The sequence below is a fragment of the Ciconia boyciana genome, chromosome 18 (assembly GCF_034638445.1).
Source record: "Ciconia boyciana chromosome 18, ASM3463844v1, whole genome shotgun sequence".
Taxonomy (NCBI): domain Eukaryota; kingdom Metazoa; phylum Chordata; class Aves; order Ciconiiformes; family Ciconiidae; genus Ciconia; species Ciconia boyciana.
This window is the reverse complement of record NC_132951.1, coordinates 5,682,807-5,702,461: the sequence shown is the minus strand read 5'-3', so window position 1 is coordinate 5,702,461 and position 19,655 is coordinate 5,682,807. Positions and strand designations below refer to the sequence as shown.

At 41.9% G+C, this 19,655-nt stretch overlaps 1 protein-coding gene across 3 annotated transcripts in view; it reads right to left on the bottom strand.

Annotated features, from left to right (window-relative positions):
- Window positions 1-19,655, bottom strand: part of RAPGEF1 (Rap guanine nucleotide exchange factor 1) — an 89,462-nt gene that overhangs the window by 38,953 nt on the left and 30,854 nt on the right. For all 3 annotated transcript variants that reach the window (XM_072882803.1, XM_072882805.1, XM_072882804.1), the window contains 7 exons: window positions 15,709-15,848; window positions 10,904-11,082; window positions 7,524-7,680; window positions 3,617-3,705; window positions 3,066-3,218; window positions 1,505-1,628; window positions 17-200 (listed from right to left, as the gene is read on the bottom strand). In XM_072882803.1, coding sequence (XP_072738904.1) covers window positions 17-200; window positions 1,505-1,628; window positions 3,066-3,218; window positions 3,617-3,705; window positions 7,524-7,680; window positions 10,904-11,082; window positions 15,709-15,848 — 1,026 coding nt within the window. The remainder of the gene's footprint in view (window positions 1-16; window positions 201-1,504; window positions 1,629-3,065; window positions 3,219-3,616; window positions 3,706-7,523; window positions 7,681-10,903; window positions 11,083-15,708; window positions 15,849-19,655) is intronic.

Sequence of the window (19,655 nt, the reverse complement as noted above, 5' to 3'; positions counted from 1 at the left end):
ACAACCCCTCGCTTACCTAACGTTTCACAGCTTGTGTTGCGGGAGCACTGACCACTGTCGCGGTCCAGAGAAGAGAGCTGCTCGTCAGACTTGCTGAGTTTGCCGATGCTACTGCATGGCGAGAGGCGAGGAGATTCCCCCCCATAGGAGTGGCTTCCACCTGACAGCCTTCTCTGGGCATAGCAGTCAACATCAAAATCCTTAAGCAAAAAAAACGAAATCAGCATCATTCTTGGCAGCTCGCTGGCAAGTAAGATGCAGCTCGAGGAGCAAACACCTCACAGCTGCATTAAGCAAGCCAGGAGGGGAGAGGATCAGTGCTAGTAGCCCTCTCTAGTTAGACAAGCTCGTCAGGACCACAGAAAACCTCTGATTTGGTAAAGAGCCCGTGCCAGGGAGCTCTGTGTGTTCTTGCTTCCAGGCAGGGCATGCTGTGACCCACAGTGGACTTCACAAGATGGTGAGAAGATGACCGAGTTCCTCACTGCTACACACATCTGATGACCGCTCATCAAGACACTGATACTAGGTAACCAGACTGCGAGATTTCTCATTAAATAACTGGGGCTTCAGCAGGTATTTGGTTAGCTCAGGTGCATGCAAAGGGAAAATAAGCTATAGTGAGATACAACTTTCTGTGCCTATGGCTACATTTCTATTTTGGAAATTACCTCAAGTTTATCAATCTGTGAGTGAACCCCTCAAATATTCCCACTCCTGCAAAACAACCTAAGTGTGATTGTACTAGTAACTGAAGAACTGCCACAGCTTTATCTGGGTCAGTCAAATGACTGCAGAGGCTCCCTAAGCCAGAGCTGAGGCTTGGGGATGAGGACAAGATTTGATTTTGGTGCAATTTAATATGATTCAGGTCCTCACTGCTGAGTTAGTAAGTTCCTGAATGTGTAAAGCAAACCCAGCCATTTACAACCTCATAAACCCCAGACTAGCACAAGCGACGGAATATGATTAACACACACAGTCCCAAATTTTCCATTTTTGGACCAGAAAATTTACAAATTTCCCCAAAGCACCAGCAGTGGTCAGAGCAGTTGCTCAAACTACTGCTTGGGTTAAAAGATGTTTTAAATTGTGACTGGATGAAGACAGACGTCTGATCTCAATATGCCACATGCTCCCCTGGCCTGTAAGTAAACCTCGGTGAGATCTCAGTAAGCTCAGCCAGCCGCTCAGTACCCTGATCTATTCAACACGGCAACACTCAGCCGCTCACATCTTCACACTCTGCTACAGCTCAAGGCAACAAAGTTTGTAGCAATTTGTTAATTAACTCCAACAGCACTGTAAAAAAAATTAAGCTGTTCACATTATTTATTATACTGATGTTCCTGCCACTAAAACTCCCATTCCAGAGCTCTCCTGTACAGGGATGAGCACAGGCGTGCAGGGAATTGCACGGCTGCAGGTCACAACATCTCTCTGAGCTTTTGCTACAGTTCACAGCACGTTTCCCTTGGCTTTCACAAAGGGGTTATGCCATTACCTGTCTGTTGATTCCAACAGGTAAACTGGACCCACTGGTGGCTCGACTCATGGGGGCCACAACTGCCACTCTGGTTGGGGAAGGTGCCGACTGCCGTTTTTTAGGGGGCAATGCTGGTGGAGGGCTGCAAGACACAACAGGCATTGACGCTTCCATTACTTCCAGCAAAAAGACTTGTAGAGGCTTCACGAGCTTGTTTTCCAGAAAGCCTTTGACTTGCCAGGCTCAGGCTCACAGGTTCTTGTCCAAAGCTGGCCAGGAGCTATTCAGCAAAGTGTATCTACTAACAAACATCAATTTAAGAATACTCTCACACGTAAGGTCCTGTTCAGGGATTTATTTTTTAAGGTTGGAAAAGAGTTAGTATTTCTCAAACAAAAACAATTGCTGTGTTAAAAATTATTTTAATGGAGCTAATTAGCACGGTAATTATTTCTTAATAAAAGTGGTGAAAATCCAAATTAAATGTTTTGGTTGATCCGAATATTGTTTCCATTCACAGAAGTCCCTCCTCCTCAAACCTTCCAGGTTTGAAAAATGTTCAAAGTTTCAAAAATTTACAGGACAGGAAAATTCTTTTTCTGCCCTTTTATCCTCCTGGTGAACTTCAGGGAACAAGACGGTCAGTGTTGCTCTCACCATGTATACTGTGAGGGCCCACGTTTTGGCATGAATCTGTTTCAGATACACACATTAGCAGTAACTAGTGAGATTTTAGCCACTGTACTTTTAGTTTTTGCTTCTAATGACACATAATTCTGGTAATCGTCAAGCCTGCAAGGTTCCCAAGAGCACATATATTCTGTTCCTGGAACATACCAGGAAATTTTTATATAAACCATGAGAATTCATATACATAGAGGTGTGATTCTTTTTGCCAGCCACAACCCTTGATGCCGCATTTTCAAATTAGCACAACATGTATTTTTCACACCATCCATTAGCACCAGTACTAGAGAAGAACAATATCATACACACAGATCAAAAACCTGCAGATTGGGGGTTTTCTCTTCCTTCTCAAAATAGAACATAGAAACTTTCATGTGGTTACTCGTAGAACAGGGTAAGAACACCAAGTAAAAGCTTTTTTTCAAGCACTATTGGCTCCTTTCACTCTTAAGCTGATAAGCAATGCAGAACAACCTGGATGTGCAGGACAGATTGATAACTGCCAGCTGAGGTTAACAGAACATTTCCCATTGCATACAACAGCACAAGACACTGTTGTACAGTGTGGTATTCACCCAGTTTTAAATAAGGTTCTTATGCATTTATGTGATGCCTCTCATGCACAGATCTCAGGGCAAGGCACTATCCTCACATAAAAAGAAGGAAAGGAAAACACAGATGATGAAGGGTATTGCTCAAAACAAGACAGAGAGAACACAAAGTCATAAACAGAGTCCAGGAGCAGGGAAGAATTACTCTGGAGGACTGGAAATTCAGGGGCATCACTAGCCCTCCTCATGACCTCTCGTGCACATTTTGCAAGATTGTTTAAAAAACAAGAAGCTGGTAAGAGCCACTGGTATTCTTCGGTCAGCTGGCTGGCCAGTATTACCTGTTTTCTGCCACACGAATGCTAGGCAGAGGGGGTTTAGGAGGTGCAACTTCTTCATCCATGGAGTCAGTCAGTAGCTCGTTGGATTGAGTCATATTAGTTGTTTTGTTGAGGATCTCCATTTCCCGGTCTGTAAGGGGAAGTTCTGATGGGCTGCAACAAGCAAAATACAGATTGTAGATCATAAAACACAGCTGGAATGCAGCATGCTGACTGATTAATGCATATTTTAAATCATATGCAATAAGAGAGGCACCTACAGCAGAAGGCAGAATTTGCATCTGCAGGTGGAATTCCATGTATATGCAGAATACAATGGGCATGTGTCATGGCCAAGCGATGTTTCATTACCAGATTTTGGTATCTTCCCTGTCATAGCATATTGTTCTCTTTAAGTGGTCCTAGTGTAATGGCTGAGGCTACATAAAGAACACTACGCTACCCTCTGTGAAGAACAACTGAATGCTTTAATTCAACTATCAGTAGCCAGAAATTATCCCTTCTATCTATATTAGTCCTGCACACAGAGGAAGTCCTTGTCAGTGACCCACCTGTCAGATTTACATGCTGGTAAACTGGGTTTAACTGGGCTTGTGGGAGAGGGATGCTCCTGCTTTTCAATCGTGAGTCTGACCAGCTCCTGATGGATGGAGACAAGAAAAAGAGAATAATCATTATTTGCTGAACGCTGCACTCAAACACCCTAGGACAGAGAGGGATGCTACTGCAGTAAACTCTTGGTTACCCAGGTTATGGATTAACGATGGCACGGACACAGAGCAAGCTGAGCTGGGTGTAAGTCTGGCACAGAGTGTACAAATGATGCAGCACTGCTTCTAAGGGACAGCCTGCACCCAGCAGTAGTTTAGCCATATTTGAGTTAAGTTCATAAACCCTGGCCCTGTGGGGATTCTGCACAAACCCACATATATGTCTTTTTGCTGTGCTTCCTCTTTCCTCTATTGTCACAAACATGTTCCGGTCCCCACAACACCCTACATAATGGGAAACTGACTTCATATACATGAATATAAGTACAGAAAAATCTGACACAGTGGAGTACTTCACCTAGCCAGTAGAAGAATTAAATAATTACTTTGTATTTTATAAACAAGTATGTATTTGTTTCAAAAAGCAAGTTTTCTGTAAGACGCCCAACAACAAATTAAATAGTGAACACCTTTATTAAAAGGCCTGCTTCCCCTGAAGCCATCTTTTAACATGTTAGCAATGGAAGTCTTAATCGTTCAAGGAACTACTGTAGTGTATCTGTTGTAGGCAGATAAGGCTCTGGATAAAGAGATAAGGGCATGATAATCCTGAACTACAAGTCTGCCAGCAGTCAAAACAACAATCATTCACGCCAGAAAGATGGAGAGAACATTTTATGGATGTCTGAGGCCGACAAATAGATCTACTGCTCACAGATACAAACACATGCCCTCTTACAGGCAGGCTGGAAAACTGGCACTGCTTCCTGACAGTATTGGCTTCCCAGTATATTATGCAAAGGAAACTATATGGGATCAATTTTTAAATTTTTTTTTAAAGCAGCCTGAAGTACAGCATCATCATTCCAGTATTATCTTCACATCCGTGTCTTTTGAGCTTGGAAACAACTGTCAAAGGAAAAAAGTAACGTCTCCTTTTCTTCACCTTTCTTCACCACGTTTAACACCTTAAACCAAAGCAAGGCCAGGGTTGCAGACTGCGGTGGTGGCAGCTGTGCCGCAGCAGCGCTGATGAGCCCCTGACACTCGGGGCTGCAGCGCTCAGTTTCCCTATTTTGCCAGTCCTAATGGACACATGCTTGTCCACCATATGGGAGTGTAGGTCACAACAGGGGAGAAAAGCAATCGAATTTGGCTCAAAAGTATCTTTAGAATGATTCAAACCATTGCTGCTGTGGAAAAAAACCCCAAAACACAGCACCTCCCACCAGAGACGCTGAGACAACATATGATTGACAATACATGAGAATCCCTTTTCCTCTAAAATTTGACAAATACCACCAGATTCCTTGGACCCTAACTTTTTCTCCTCTCTTCTAACCCCAGAATGAGAACTAGTGTTTGAAAATCAAGCCAAGATCTTCAGTGTACACACAAAGGTAATCAGCACGCAACTGAGCCAGATGCACATTATGCTATTCCTTATCAGCAAGTAGAGAGATTCCTGCAGCAGTAATTAGAGATAATTAAAGCCTCTCTACAAACTTATGCTACTTCAGCAAGCTGGAAGTTCCAAAATGAGATGGATTTTTACAAAGTTATGTAATCATAACAAGGATTATTTTTTTTTCCATTTTATATATGCCTAGCAAGGCACTAAAACCTGAGATCAAAACAGCAAGTAACACAAGTGAACAAGCAACTCCTTTATGCTCAATTCGGAAAATAAAGGGGGAAGTAAGCACTGAAATGTGGAAGTGGATCTTGTGTGATCTGCCAGAAAACCAAAAAAGGCTCTCCACAGCAGAGAAGTGTCCAACTTCTCAGTTCTGCTTCCAGATCTGAAAGCTTGCTTGGCCCTTCTAAAATAAACCTTGTTCCTCACTATGCAGTAGGAGATGAGTGCACACCGCTTCCAAATGCTGACCTGTTGATGGGCAGACACATTCACATCTACCCAGACAGCCACACATCTGCTCTAACCATGCTCCGAGCTGACCAGACATAAGCCAGCTCCAACTGGAAGGCCAAAATAACTTTTAGTCTAACAACAAAGCAGAGACCGATATAGCCATATCGCTCAGTGGGGCTTAATAGCTCAGGCTTAGCACTGTATGGACATGCCTGCATCGCTTCCAGTCTAGGCTGGCTCGCAGCGCGGGCAGAGCAGGCATCCGAGACCTTCCACCCATCCGCACAGGCACGCTACTTTGGCTGGAAAGCAGCAGGTACCGAGGGTTGAAATATTACTTGAGGTGAAAGGACAGTGGGTGTCGAAGTCTCATGCAATGAGACCACACAAGTGTATCCTGGATCTGGGGATAACACAGCTCTCCACGGGATTGTGCAGATTCATTAAGTGACAACAGAATGAACGGTCTCGCTATTTGCTGGGGTATTACAGTTCAGATACCACAGTGCAGATTTTCACGTCCTGTAAATTGCTGCTGAATTCCAACACTAACAGCAGCTGAGACTTTACCCTAACCTCTTTTTCTCCTTCCTGCTGTGTAAATTTAAGATCGGCTTTACTTTTCAAATCTGGAGCTTAAAGTTAAAGGGCATATTGTGCAAAATAATCCTGGAAAATCTGTCTTCTTTAGGTGATGGGAATGTTTTATTTCAAAGATACTTTGTTTAAAAGGCTCGATAAGTAATAGTAGATTTTAGTATCTGTGTTTGAGCAATATTAAAGAGATATTCAGAGCATGCAAACACCACACCGAGACTCCTGAAAATGTGACAGTCAAACCATGGGTGATCCACTTCATTTTTGCATTCGGCTCCAGTTAATAAAAACTAAGCTGAGTTTGAGTACAGTGAAAGACGCCTGTTCCTGATACACTAATCCAGGTGAAACAGCTGCTGCGGTTCTTAAAACTCTACCCCAGCTTTCCTTCTGCACTTGATCTAAATATTCCCCTTTAGATTCAGCCCTGCTGTTGAAAGAGGCTTAACTTTCTCTACAGTTTGCAAAATAAGGTTCCCAGGAGATATGATGGTCTCTCCGCTGGTGCCCTGAGCCCAGGTCAAGCAAACATTTAACTGCAGTACTAGGACAGCTGAATGAACAGTCTCTGCGGCCATCAGCCCAGAGACAAGCCTGGGAAACAGAAATAATGGGTACCAGAAGCTTACTGGGAAGCAGAAGGAAAGCCAACAGCTTTCCCTGGGTGGGGCAAGGAGGGAATGCTATAAACAGGTCTCACAAAGGATACAAAGGTTTCTGTTAAACGTTTCCATTAGTTACGTAAAATTAATCTCCAGAAAACTGAGCTTAGCTCATCACCTGTTCCACACCCTAATCCGACTGCTGAAAGAGGTGATGTATCACTGACGAATCCCTTGAAATTTATGTTAAAAGATGGAGCTGGAGTCTTTGATCCTCTGTGGGCATTGACAGGAAGCATTTCCATTATATTCTGCCTAGACAGAAAATATGCAAACTCTGTCTGGTAATCTGCATGGGAGACTGGGAGACTGGGAATGACTTGCTGAAAATTTAATGCAATGCTCAATAAAGATTTATTGTGTCTTCCAATTCATCCAAATGCCAGGGTGAGCATTTCAGAAGTGCACACTAGTAGCCAAACCATTTGTGCTAGTCTTTAACCAGCGTGCTGAGCAGGATCATTTCACCTATGGAGCAGATGATTTAAGAGATAGTTTACTGAAGGCAAGAATATCATCTTTATATTTTACCTGCACTTAAAAACCTCTTTCAACTAGGTCTCTTCTAAAATACATTATTATATACAACATAATTTACAATATTTGTCTCATGTACCTTGACTCCATCCAGAACAGCTTTTATGACACCCTTCACTGTTGTCACCATCTCCTTGTCTTCTGAATTCACACCTTCCAGCATCACTTGATCAGACCAGCGAATTAGATTGGCCAGGCTCTGGTACACACGGCTATAGCAGGACGAGATGGCAGAACTGGACGGCAGGGGAGGAAATAGTTGAGAAAAAAAGAGCAAAATGAAATTACGGAGATACTATCAAATGTTACGAGAGTGCTTGATTTAAAGTGCATTTCACACTGTTAAAAATGTGATTGTTCTCCTTTTCTCTCTGACATTCAGAATTTGTGTTTAGCAGGTGACAAAGCCTGCGTTTCTCCTCCGCTGCAGTTGCTCTCCCATTCTCCAGCACCAAATGGGACGACAGTATGAAGGTACAAACAATCAACAGTTCATTCTCAGTTAACAGAATGAATTATCTGGGCTGCAGGTTAACACAGCAATGCTAAAAAGAACGTGCTTTCCATTTTAATTTACAGCTCCATCCTATGCCTTAACTTCAAAGGCAAAATACTTAAGTCCTGTATTTAAGTCTAAATTATATTATTTCAGTTTTATCTATGCTTTCCTTCTTCCTTATTAACTCTCCCCCAAAATGTCTTGGATAATTGCAAGCTGACTGTATTCATTCCTTTACAAATCATTTCCTCACTGTTTATAATGCCTGAAAACATGTAATTAAAACCTGCTTCTTTACAGAAATTGAACTGAATGAATGTCAGGTTTGGAAGAGGAAGGGTGTTGCTTTGTTTTGTTTTTAATGAGAAACAGAATTGAAGCTATTGTTCTGACAGGGGAAAAAAAAAGAATTTTGGAAGGATGACAAGTCTAAATAAAAGTTAACTGTAACAACAGTGCTCGCAGGCATTTTCCTGGCCATTCTGAAAACACTTACTTCATTACTAAACAAGGTGTGTTAACAGTACTGCTGATGGCAAGGCTTCAACAATTCTTCCTAAAGTTAAATCAGTTCCAAACTGCATCAAAACCATAAACAGATAAGAGAAGGTGTAATCTTGCAATCATTACTGATACGACTGTTCCGAATCTCCCATTTCTCTTTGGTACCCATTTTACACTGGCTGAACTCCAGTAATTTCATTATCTGTGAGAAGAGAATCAAGCCCACAAGCTTCAATGAGATTATTTAGGCGAATGAAGTTTGCAGGACTGGGGAAAGAACTATTGTCAAGTTACAACCAGGGGGATACAAACAACGGCAAGTACTTTTTTGTTTGACTGGCTTTTTTTTTTTTAAAGCATGCTGCTTGCCATTTGTTCTCATTTCAAATGAAATTAGCTTGGTAGGAGATATTTCCTAAATAGGGCCCTCCCCCATCTCTTTCTAAGGCTTTGATTTCTTTGCCATTAATCTTCAGTCTGCTTCCTTCTAAGGAGGCAGTAATTGAAAGCCCATTTTGTGCTAGATTTAATTACTTTTTTCCTTGATGCAAATGCTTCCCCTAAAGCAAAAAGAAGTCCAACAATAATTGTAGGCTTTCTTCCACACTGACACAAGTCTTGCTCACTTTTCTTGAGGGAGATTTGCTATCAAAATCACCCCTTTGTGTCCTGCCACTACTCAAAAGAAATAAAGTGCACAGGTAGGCACGAAAGGTGTCCTTTTGTGCTTTTTGAGAGCCTTCTGGCTTTTTGAGAATGCCAGATCCCCTTTTTTTATGTGAGACTAAACAAGGCAGAACATACATACGGGATCTGTGCTGTAATACATACCATTTCCAGAAAGAGAGACTTATCACTGTGTCGAGGACTCCATTGACTACTGACTATGAAAATGCTGCTTATATGGGTAAATATGGATATCCAACTGTCAAGGTTGCATTAGTTCACTACTAAGAGAGAGCGTATAAGGAATTTGAAGAATAGAACTGTCTGAAATACTGCTGCTGCTGAAGACCACTTAGTTGATATTTATTTCCAAATATATCCTTGGAAGGAAAGATCACCCAGCGAACACCCAGTGGATACACAAATCAAAGCAAGCGACTATAAAGATGACATGTTCTATCCTAAAAATATTTGCTGACATTTTACATGTTCTCCTGGTGTAAGGGGAAAGTTCATTCTTTCTTTTATTAAGTGAAAGCAGGTGCTTGTCAGGAATTTAATGGCTGTGGGAAACCTGATAGCAACTGAAGAAACTTTTGTGTCTGTATCCAGAAGCCTGATGAATGTTCCCATGCTAACAGCTATTGCTTTTGTAGTTCTACAGATCTAACCTAAACTGAATCTCTCCTGTCCCAGACACAGCTCTGATACTCACCCATTGCCTCCTTCCTTTTGTACTGTCAGCTATAACCCTGGCCTATGCATTAGGGCCAAACACAGCTAAGCATCTCTGTTTGCAAAATATTTGGCACCCTACTGCTGTCTCAACCACACTATAAACCTTTCTTGCACCAGAACTAAAATAAGCATCTTGAAACAAAAATTTTGGAGATACTTAATGGGAAAACAAAAAGGAACAGCACAAAAACTGGCAGGATTTCAGGAACCAAATACCTGCATTTCTCTGCCTAGTTTTGTGCTTTTCTCTGCCTGTGCTTATTTTGTTCTTTCTGTATTATTCAACGACGTTTGCTTGTTCTGTGTAGATCAATTGCTCCAGCATTTACGGGATGAACAGCAGCTATATCTCTATGGTTTGGCAACTCCACAAATTCTTATAACCCATGCTGAGCTTTGCTGTGGCAAATTTCTACTTCTTTTCTGGCTTCAAACCCCACTGTCTAACTGGTTAAAACATAATACACATAATCTGTTAAAACATGAAATAAATAATCTGTTGAGAGGGCACAGGAAGGAACTTGGACTGGTTAATCTACTGAAGTACATCTGCTTACTTCTGTTCTGTATGTGATCCAGTAAAATCAAAAAACGCAGTTAAGAGTGCAGGCTCAGACTTCTCTGGTATCAGGGTGGATAAACTGAACACAGAGGGATGGCTCTGAAGATAAACTCTTTTTCAGGTAAAAGCTATTGGATTTGTTAGCTTTTAGGATACCATCATGGACTGCAGAAACACTACAGCATCTGAGGAGAATCTCCCACTAGTAAATGATGAATTTCCAAGTTTATGCTAAGGATCAGCCCTTCCTCCTCTCTGAAACCGTTCTGATTTGCTTTATCTTTCCACAGCACAGGCTTCTTCGCAGCAGGGAATCTGCTTTTAAATTATGTTTGAAAACTACCACATAATTAGTAAAAATAGCAGTCACTTCATTAGCCACTGCAGCATTTCCTGTCTCCTGCGTGTTGTGATTCTTCAGACACAAGAAGGGAAGACGCTGGGAGCCTGCTGGTCTGTCCTAGTCCCAAAACCCAAGAAGGAAACCTACCTTTGCTGGATGCGTGGATCGGTTTGCACCAAGGGCAGGATGGCTTCCAGCACTTTACTCGCTGAGCCTGGCAGCATCTCTAATACTTTCTTATCAATTGCCATTTTGTCCACAATAGTCTTAAAGTAGCGCAATGCACTGACGACCTCCTTCTCCTTCTCCTCTAGCCATGATACATTCTAAAGAGGAGGAAAAAAGGAGAGGTATGTTAAAACCTCAGGATTTTTAAGGGCAAGGTTACTTTAACTTACCTGAAGTATGGCGACACTGAATGAGGTACATTCCAAGAGGACTGGAGAAAACCCCTTCTACCACAAACAGTTTTAAATTGAATTACTACTCTTTCAAAAGAATAGTCAGTGCAAAATTGCACCCACGCTTTAACTTTCTGAATTATGTGCATTCCAAACTGAAGGCTAATCTTGATCAGTTTTAGGCCAAGATTAACACTACTGATGACGTGAAGGGCACTGCTTTGAAACCCACAAGCTAAACTGGGTGGGTGAAAGAAAAAAAATATACCAGCTGCAGATAGTAATGATAATGCAAGAAAGGAAGCAACAACTACTGGTTTTAAATGGAGTTGTCCCTCTGATGCAACCAAAATCCTTTTACCTTAAGCACATCTCGCTATCAAAAGATCTTTTCAATCAGCAAATGCAGTGGATCAGCCAAAGGGAAAGAAAAAAACAAACCACAATCAGAAAAACTTCCAGACTCCAGAACAATCCAAACAAGATGCCTCCATTTTTGTACCCATCCCTGATAGTTTCAATGACATATGCGGTGTTCACCCTTATTATTCTGAGTAATTCTGCTGAATCCAATATGCCTACTTGTATGAAAGTGGGTGATAGTCTTGTCTCTCCATTCCCAAATAAAAAACTCCATTCTGATCAGCCTCCAACCTAAGTCATTTTGTGATGCTGCTGCAACAAGGGAACTCACACGCCTTCCATGGGGACAGACTGTGAAAGCTAAGTTTTGGCATCAGTGAATGAATGTTGCAGAAGGGAACAATTCATTGGAATAAAGCTGAGTTGTGGTCACCAACTTCCGTGCCACCACCAACACTAGAAGAGGAAATTCAGAAGTGATACATGATATCTTAATGGCATTCTGGACAAGGATATTTTTTTAAAGTTTACCAGAGTATGCCTGGAGGACTTTTAGTGCCACAAGTAGTTCCTAAGTGAGATTTAAATTAACTACTGAACACTGCTAGAAAAGAAGCCGAGAGCTTAGCAGAGTCAGGTTTCATCCATTATCTCTTCAGTAAATTCAGCTTCAAGAATTAATGACCTATGGGGCATTGTGTGCTCCCCATACTCTTGTCAGCTGTTAAACTGCTGCTTTTCTGCAAAATCAGGCCAGCAGCCCAAAAGGTTTTAGGAAGAACAATATATAGGCAGCACTGGTTAGTAATTTGGGGCCAGCTGCATAAAAGGATTAGAGTCCCAAGTCCCATCTAGGTCCAACTTTAGAAGTCCCAATCCAAGATCTGGAAACCACCCTGTCATTTTCCATCTCATCTGGGAAGTGCCCAAACTCTACTGCTGCTTCCACTTTTGACAATATTGCTTGCCAGGCACCTCAAGTTCTGCTCTGCAGCCCACAGTGCCCCAAACTCCCTTGCTGAGGAGCGTCCTGGCAACTTGCTGATGTCAAAAATGACATTTCCCATTTGTCAGGCATGTGCCCTCACCACTGCACAGTTTATTCCAGGATACGGAGAGGCTCAGTCCTTCCCATGAAGGTTTTGCACTTCATATGAAATGATCACACATTTCAGGGATGAGAGAGCCTGTATATTCCCCGAGCGAGTATGACTATGGCCCAGCGGTCAGAGCTCTCAAACAGAAGTGAAAAAATGTGGATTGCAGTTCCTGCTCTGATGGCTGTTTATGTATTTCATTCAATAACTGTTTCCTGTAGAAAAGCTTGCGACTTAATAGCTTAAACACTCTCCTAGTGCAGAGGAGGGATGGGCTTCAGTCTGAGACTTCAGGGCTGAGAATGACAAGTAGAAACACAAATCCTTTCGCTGAGCACATCAACGCATGCAAATCCAGACACCGGACACTATTTGGGACACAGCCCTTTTTTTGCAACTTCCCTATTACCTGTTTGAGTAACAATCCCATAAGAGCATTTTTTATGAATCCATTTTTGAGGTCTAGAGGTATCATATATATGTGTGTATACACATGCACACAAACACACCCAAAGAAAGCCTATACATCCTACACAGGATTGCAGGTTCTGCTACAGAGCTCAGATATAGAAATGTCAGTTGTTGCTATGAGGCTGAAGTTTCTGGTGTTCAGTGTTTTATTCACTCAGGCCTGAGAACAACAGCAATAAATCTAGAGAAAGGAATAATAACCTGGTGGGATGGATGGACATTAATACATTCCAGTGTCTTCATCTCATAAGACTAATGATATTAAGCTCTTCCACCAAACATTTTAGTGTGCTCCAAAAGCCAAAGTAAACATGCAGTGGTACCCCTCTGGTCTGGCAGAGAGGACTTGAACTAATCTCTCATTTCATGCCTCAGTAGAGGTGAACTTGCCCCAGCAGCACCTTACCCCAGCGAGAGAGCAGATCGGTAACTGCGGGAGCTGCTAGAGTGGCAGGACCACTCAATTCACCCATTGCCCTTTTGGGCATTAAAAGAGATAAACTTAACATTCAGGCAAAACAGCATCTCCTCTCCACTCCCCCGCCTGCCTGACACATATAGATATTTTTGCATGATTTTTGAAGTTTTCCCTTAAATAATAATTACAAATGCATCATGCATGAGATACACCTTACCCAGAAAGGGTTACAGTGAGCTGTATAGAATACACCCGATTACAAAAGCTGGAACAGTCCCTTTTTTCCTGCATTTTGGCAGTGAAAAACCTATTACAACTTTGCATATAGTGTTGAAGGACACTACTGTTCCTACAATATGCCCTATGATAAGAATCAAAGACAGGGTCCAGGGGACAAAAGGAGGCTCTGAAAAAAACTCCCCCTATGTTGCCCACATCTAGATATAAAGGGGAAGGGGAAGAAGATGTCTGCATGGGTTGAGCATAACCTTCAGGTTACACATAGTGATTTTATGTTAATTTTTGGTATTGCTATTTCTGCTCTACAGTGATTATCTACTTCAAGAATACAAAAATAGCATCTTGAGTACTTAAGAGGGAGGAAAAGAGGATATTTGGTTTATCAAGTGTGTCTTCTGACTGAAAATCTCCTGTTTGTCAACTGATATCTGTATTCCAGTGAGAACGTGGTGACAACCCAGGCATATCCTCTTCTCCGCTCCCTCCCCACAAAGCTAATGAGCTGACTACATCCAAATAATTGATTAGTTGGACAGTAGCTATTAAAATAGGTGAGGAATGAGCCAGAAATCAACAATATTTCACAGTATAAAAATGTATACAACTTAAATAATCATGTACAATAATAAAAATTATTGCAAGTGTTTTGTTTCCCAATAAAAAAATCCTAATCTGTACATAAAAAAAGGTTTTACATGTTCAGCATGCCTTATCAGTAAGTCCTCTTGCATTGTTTTTTAGAGAAAAGAAAGAAAAGCAAGAACTTCACCTATTATTAACATACTAATACATATTTGCTATAGAATAGCATTTTGAAAAGGGCTCTTCGTTTTCTAATTTATTTTATATGTGGTCACATATCAGTTTAAAGGAAGGTCTCTAAATTATCTCAATATACCATCCTGAAACAACATTGGAATTAAAAGCCCTCAAGGAGTAGTCCCAGATTTTTTTTTTTAATTTTTATTTTTTAGTAGCAGTCAGCAATAAAAGGGGCTCGGCTCCCTAGAAAGCATATCCATAGCCTCCCAGGGAAAAAAAATCTACAGCCTGGGAAATAAAAGCCTCATCATCTTCCACCTGATGGTGCAGAATAGGGCTAGGAGGCCCTGCAGCGACTTCTCTGGGTGTTAAGCACATCACACAGCGGAAGATAACTGTATCTTGCTGACTGCTCTCAATAACGCTACAACAATCCTCACCAGAGATAACCTAAAAAAGTTTGCATGTCTGGTGCTGCACATTGGATGAGACTTTCAACAACAACTGGGAAAGGTTTTGAATTATCATAAACAACCTCAACTGTTCTTAACTTTTGGCTTAGATTTATACTTGAAAACTGACTGCATCAGTGCTGTTACAGAGATATAATCAGGTCACAACAGCAGAGGAGATAACACTTTGATAGGTTTGTGCTGGGAAAGAGTGGTGACCTCAGCTCTTGGAGGACTTGAAGGATGTTGGGTCTGAGGAACGGTGTGCCGGAATCAGCAGCTGCTCGAACGCATCTGTTTGACTCTTCCCACTGATGTCATCAGAGATTGAGCACATCTTTGGACCAGCTTCAAGGATTTGCTCGCTTGGGTTTTGGGGTTTTTAAAAGGATCACACCCCAAAACCAGGCAGTTATTTGGAAGCTGTAAGCATAACCATAGGGTGTGCATGTGGGGAGGATGTGTCAGGCCATAAACTACATTCCATAATGAGATATTTAAACATTTATGGAAGGAGGTCTCATCAGGCTCTCCAAAGGGAAGTACATGCCTTGGTTGCTCTTATTTTATACTACACAGCGCAGTTTATAACTAACCATAAAGTAACCCTGAGAATCCCTGAAAAATCCGCAGAATTCTGCAGAGGACAAAGTCACACACTGAAAGCAGGGCTGTGGATTTTGATAAACTGAGTACCAGCAAGCAAGAAACCAGCAAGACTAACAGAACATGTCCTTCGTCTGCTTACTTTGTTCGCTGACTTCTCTGGTGTTTTCACTGTCAGGTCAGCTTGCTTTCCTTTCTTTGAAGGGGTTCTCTTTATTTTTGGTGAATGAAACTTGCCCTTCAACTTCATAGTGAACGAGGAGAGATGGGAACGCTCAGAATCTAGAAAGACACAGAAATGTGTTACTGGATTAGGGTAAATTTGTTGAAACCAGGGAAGTTGTGTTACAGCACTATCTGGAAGACCAGCCCACGACAAACTTTGCAACCATGTAAATTTACTGAGTGGAACAGGATAAAAAAAATTGTGGCTATTATGTTCCCAACCACAATATCACCATCATTTCCTGCTTCCCCTCGGAGGCAGCAAGGCTGCAGTGCTAAGGCAGGAACAGTGGGATTGCTACTGCTCTGTGCCTTGGAGAGAAAAGGAAAAATGCCTCTCTTGAAAGCACTTCTCTCCAGCAGATCCCAAAGTACTTTACAAAGGAGGTAATCATCGTCCCTCTTTTGCAGATGAGCAACTAAGTCAAGGGGATGAAGTGACTTGTTCACAGACCGCTGGCAGAGCAGAGCTCCTGCCCGTGCCTTGGCTGGTGGTCAGTAGCCACCGTGGGTGTGTGGGCAGGGCTCTGCCTCGTACCCAGGACTGGTGGCTGCTTCCGGAAAGGAAAACACACTCGGATGTAATGCCCTTCCCAGGCTGCTGATCCCTACCTCTATCCACTTGGTAGCATCACCTTTGAATGTGCTTTGAATGTGGCTCCATGGATAATCTGAACAAAAATGCCAGCCCTTGTAATTCGCAATGGGTTTCACTTCAAATGTACCAGACAAACCAGAGAACAGAGGAACCACTTCAATACTGGGGCATCCTTGAAGAAGCTTAATTACAGAACAGCTCAGCCCTTTAAAAATGGTATTTTCATGGGGTTTTTAATATCTAAAAGCAGAAGTCTCAAAGGTTTGCAATCATGCCATATGTAGACTTACTGTCGAAATGTATTTTTATCTGTTTAGCCATGAAGCTAAATAAAACTAAGCTGCCTTGTAGAGAGCAATTTAGAATGTATTTTGAGCAAAGAGCACTTTAATAAATGAAGGTCTGAATTGCTCTTTAGTGACCCAGATAATTCAGCAGAAGATACCGAACATTATCAAGAAAAGTAAGCAGTTTTGCTATATGTTTCATTTTTCTTTTAGATTATTTGGGAATTGACTGCACTGGCAAATGAGTCAAAACGACACAGTCCCATGCATGCAGCACTGCACCACCTTGTTAGCATGCAGACTGCAAACAAAAAAGGCTGCTGAGTCAAATCTAGCACCCAGAAGCTAAATACCACACTGCAGTGCAAATACCGCTCCTCATACTCAGAAATTACCTAACCACAACTCAAGGGAAGGAACCTGTGCTTGTCTCCCCATAAGGGCTGTCTCCCTTTAAACTTGGTTTCCTGGTAGTGTGTTAAGACACTGCTATTAACATCTTCACCAGAGCCAAAACTCTGGTTAGTTACGTCCTCTAGATCAAAATTTTGCAGGCATCCTATTAATGGAAGCTGCCTCAGCACCGATTCTAATCTAGTCTGGCTGCAGACCTGTTCTCTCTTTACAGAAGTAAATGTTTTTCAAAGTTTTCTTTGTATCGTAAAGTCCTGTTTAATGCACTGAGGAGGAAGGCACTAAGAACCTTGGTCACTGCAGATAAATCCAGACGTATCAGTTGGCCTCTGAAGAATCACTTGCAGCAGCTGGCACCCTAACTTAGCAACAATTTACGTCATTGCTTTACATCCACAAGGAGATCTCCAAACCTTTAAAACCTTTCTGGCTCCACAGGGTGCTGAAGGTCACCACTGAAAACAGCTCCTGGCTGCTGTGATAATGCTTTTGCACTCCCTCCCAAAAAATAATTCGTATTTATTTTGTACACCATATGAGAATTTCTACACATGCACATGCATGCACGCTTGCCAAGAGAAGTCACGGCTCTGAATTTATTTTTCAAGACCTGGCAAACAATTACAATAATTAATCTACAGGGAAATAATGGTAGCAGCAACAAATTGCGCCTGGCTCCTCCACGGGCTGCAGTGAGATCCAAGCTGCTAGTCTGAGTAAGAAAATGTTCAATACCTACAAAACGCTTGCTTATGGTGATAATTTTGCCTTGTAGGGACAAGAAATTTGGAAGGGAGCAAGATTTCAGAAGACTACAATTTCCTTTTCTCCTTCCCACCAGACATCCTTACCCACCTTTATGGGGCAAGCACACAAACAACTGAACCAATGCGTATGCATGGTCAGGAACCTCCAAAAGGAGATGTCTTGTCAGCAGAGAAAGTTTCTCTTCTGCTGACAGCAGATTCCCTTCACCACCACCACCAGCCTAACCATTGCCCTTCGCTCTCTTTACCCTTCCGTCACATCAAACACTGAGTCATTTGCACGCCACGCTCCGAGGGGACACAGACCTACAGAGGGAGGACAGGAGCAAGTGGCTAGAGCAGAATAGGAACTTCTTAAAATAGTACTAATGAAGTAAACCAGCTGACATTTGCAAAAACTAATAAACATTATTGTTTGAACAGCCCTGCTAAGCCCTGCTTTGAAGATCACAAATTAATGCAGCTTTTTACTACCATGTCTTTCCATCTACAACAAGCATTTTCCAGAGCTCATCTGCTCATAAGTTTCTGATGCATTTGCAGTTAAACAAATGAGTCACAAACCAATATTCTCTTACACTCAATTACACTTAGCACTTAAAATAGTGCTTTTGTTGTTCCAAGCACATTACAAACGTATCTTTCTCATCCTTGAACAGTTAGGTCTTAACCTTATTCTGCAGATGGGAAGCAGGCACAAAGGTGCAGTAACTTGTCTAAACAGAGCAGAGGGTGAGTCAGTGACTCCAGTACAGCATCTCCATCAGACTGCAGGCCCTCATCCCTCTCCCCATATTCATCAATCAAGCCGTGGAGCTATCGTGATTACATTTAGTGAATGCCAACAGATATTTGGCATGATGGGCTTTACGGTTTTCAAGCAGATACATCATTCAAGCATTATAAACAGAATTTGCATTTTAATGAATCCAGATGAAGTGGTATAAAAGAGAAGTTACACCTAAATAGGAAAGTGTTCTAGCTCAAAGGTGTAGATGAGACTGAAACTCTCCTGCAAAAAGCACAGCTGAGCAAGACTTCCTAGACTGGTTACCATAGCACTGGTCTGCTTTGAGAAAGTCATTTTCTTTACGCTATATTCTAATTTAAATATCTAACATGTCCTATGTCTGTCCAGTTAAAAAGTTCAAACAGCACAGCATGCCTTTACAGATCAAATAATTTGATAACGTACAGAGAGAAGCAGAGAACAGAGCCATGGCAGTGCTCAAACCACTTCTCCTGTCCCTCTGCTCCTTCCTGCCTGTCTACAGTAACCAAACCCCTTAATGCAGCATTGAGATTGTTCCTGAGCTTGGTAGTCTGCCCGCTGGAAACTGTTCTATCGTATTACCCTCGCCTCTTACTGATGAATAACTGGCAGTGTTTAACTGGAGTCTCAGCACCGGCTTTCTCAACTTCTCTTTCTCCTTTCTGGTGCGCAGGAGGATGACACCCCGTACTGACTTTTGTGCAGTGTCCAAGTATTTGTAAGATGAATGGGAAAAGACAGGGTAATAAACTCAATGGAGTGATTTCAACTGGAAGGGGAAAAAAAAAATAAATTGTTGTATTGAAGTGTTTCTGTCTCAAAGGAACTGCTGACTTTCCGTCCCCTCGTATTTCATCTGTCTGGATGCTCTGCTGCTGCACACAACTGGAAAAAAAATCCCTTCAAAATTACTTTACTAAGGATTTGAGTTTCTTGCTTTCTGACTGGAAGTCTTAATACATCACTCTTTTCATTGCTAATTCCATCCCCCTATTAATGAGGCTCCCACTCCGTTGTGCTTGAACG